Here is a 1,693-nt window from a genome sequence, read left to right on the forward strand (position 1 = left end):
CTCATGGTTGGAAGAACAAGATGAAGACATTTATGAGGTTGAATCTCGTGTGCCTTTACCACATCCTTTTCCTCTTTGTGAACATTTGGATGAAAATAACTCAGTAATTATTAATACTTCTATTTTTCATTTTATTCATAAAAGAAATGGGCACATATTAAAGCTTATTTCTAAAATTTCTCTGCCTACCCCTCCTTATTCAGTAAGTATAAAAAATATGCATTTAGTTTAAAGTTGTGTATAATAAGTGAAATTTTAAGTGCCTTTATGAAGGCTAAATGGAATAGAACTTTGTTTTGTTGTTGTTTGGTGTGTTATTACTCATTCATCCTGGATGTACTGAAGGGCTAAATGTGGTCTAAGAGCCCCAACTTGGCTATGTGTTTGATTACAGAAAGCAGAATGAGATATTACATTCTCCAACATTGGGCAAGCTATTTAAAAACATCCTGCTTGTCCTTAAGATTCTTGCTTTTGTAGGTTCATGATGCCAATCCTGAGTAAAAAATGGAATGATTATATTTGAGAGAATAGACATTGTGATATCCAAAACAGCTAAGTGAGTTGTCACTGAGCCAGTTAGGAAGTGTTTACAATCATGTGGCATAGTGACTAGTTCCAGACAAGGAAAAAAGGAAACTTGGATTCTAATTTTAATTTTGTTGTTAGCCTAAGGAACTTATTTTCTGTTTTTAATATGCCTACTAATCTTGTGGAGAAATACCCTCTTCTGTAAAATATATTTTATAAATATTGTTAAGGGGTGTTTAGCATAAAGACACCTGCATTATTTAGTATTTCAGAGTCATTTGATACTTAAATATGTTGTGAATGATTCACTACAAGTTATCCAGTATAACTACAAGTTATTCAGCACTTTTTATGACTTTCATGGCTTTATACTATACTAGTTAATATTTAACAAGCCAGATGGTTTTCAGAATAGGTTTGTTAACTCTCCTGCAACTTTTATATTAGTGACAGAATATTTCCTGATGCTTTATACATATTTTTAATGTAATGATAAGTTTCTTAAATACTTCAAAAATATTGAATATGAAATTACTATAGACTTCATATTGTTATAGATATTAGGAATAAATCATACCCTGACTGGATAGAAGAGGTTTTTTAATTTAGATGAGCATTTGAAGGGGATCTCTTATCCCAATATTTATGGATCACATCTGCTATAATAAATGAAATTTACTAGATTTACTGTATTTGATTGTTCCAATCTTTTTGTTTTATAAAACTGAAGTTATTTCTTGTGGATTTTATGGTAAATGTTTAAACGCACTGCAAGACTAGTTAAATCTTGTCAGGACATAGAGCATAGAAGTAAAACTTATTTAATTTACTTACCCAAAGCAAGTATCTATTTTGTTGTAAATACTTTATTGTATTCCTATAGTCAATTTGAAAGGGAAAAAAAATTCATATACTTTTTAGTTACATGTATTTATTAGGCAATCATTATGTAATGTACAAGAAAAAATTACATATGTGTATATAAAAGCAAGTGATGTATTTTTAAAATATGGGTTGTGACTATAAATTCAGGAGAATAGTTGTGTATAAATTAGTTCATACTTTGTTTCTTTATAACAAAAATTGATGTATATTAGGTATTCACATTTAAGGAAAAATACTCATTTGCCAATTAAAAGTAAAAATATAAATTTATGCTCAA

The 1,693-nt window shown here is 28.9% G+C and overlaps 1 protein-coding gene across 1 annotated transcript in view; it reads left to right on the forward strand.

Moving 5' to 3' along the window:
* Window positions 1-1,693, forward strand: part of AKAP9 (A kinase (PRKA) anchor protein 9) — a 221,395-nt gene that overhangs the window by 168,831 nt on the left and 50,871 nt on the right. Inside the window, exon 22 of the mRNA XM_012656550.1 lies at window positions 15-103. Coding sequence (XP_012512004.1) covers window positions 15-103 — 89 coding nt within the window. The remainder of the gene's footprint in view (window positions 1-14; window positions 104-1,693) is intronic.

This window comes from Propithecus coquereli, unplaced genomic scaffold (assembly GCF_000956105.1).
Source record: "Propithecus coquereli isolate 6110/MARCELLA unplaced genomic scaffold, Pcoq_1.0 Scaffold508, whole genome shotgun sequence".
NCBI classification, from domain to species: Eukaryota; Metazoa; Chordata; class Mammalia; order Primates; family Indriidae; genus Propithecus; species Propithecus coquereli.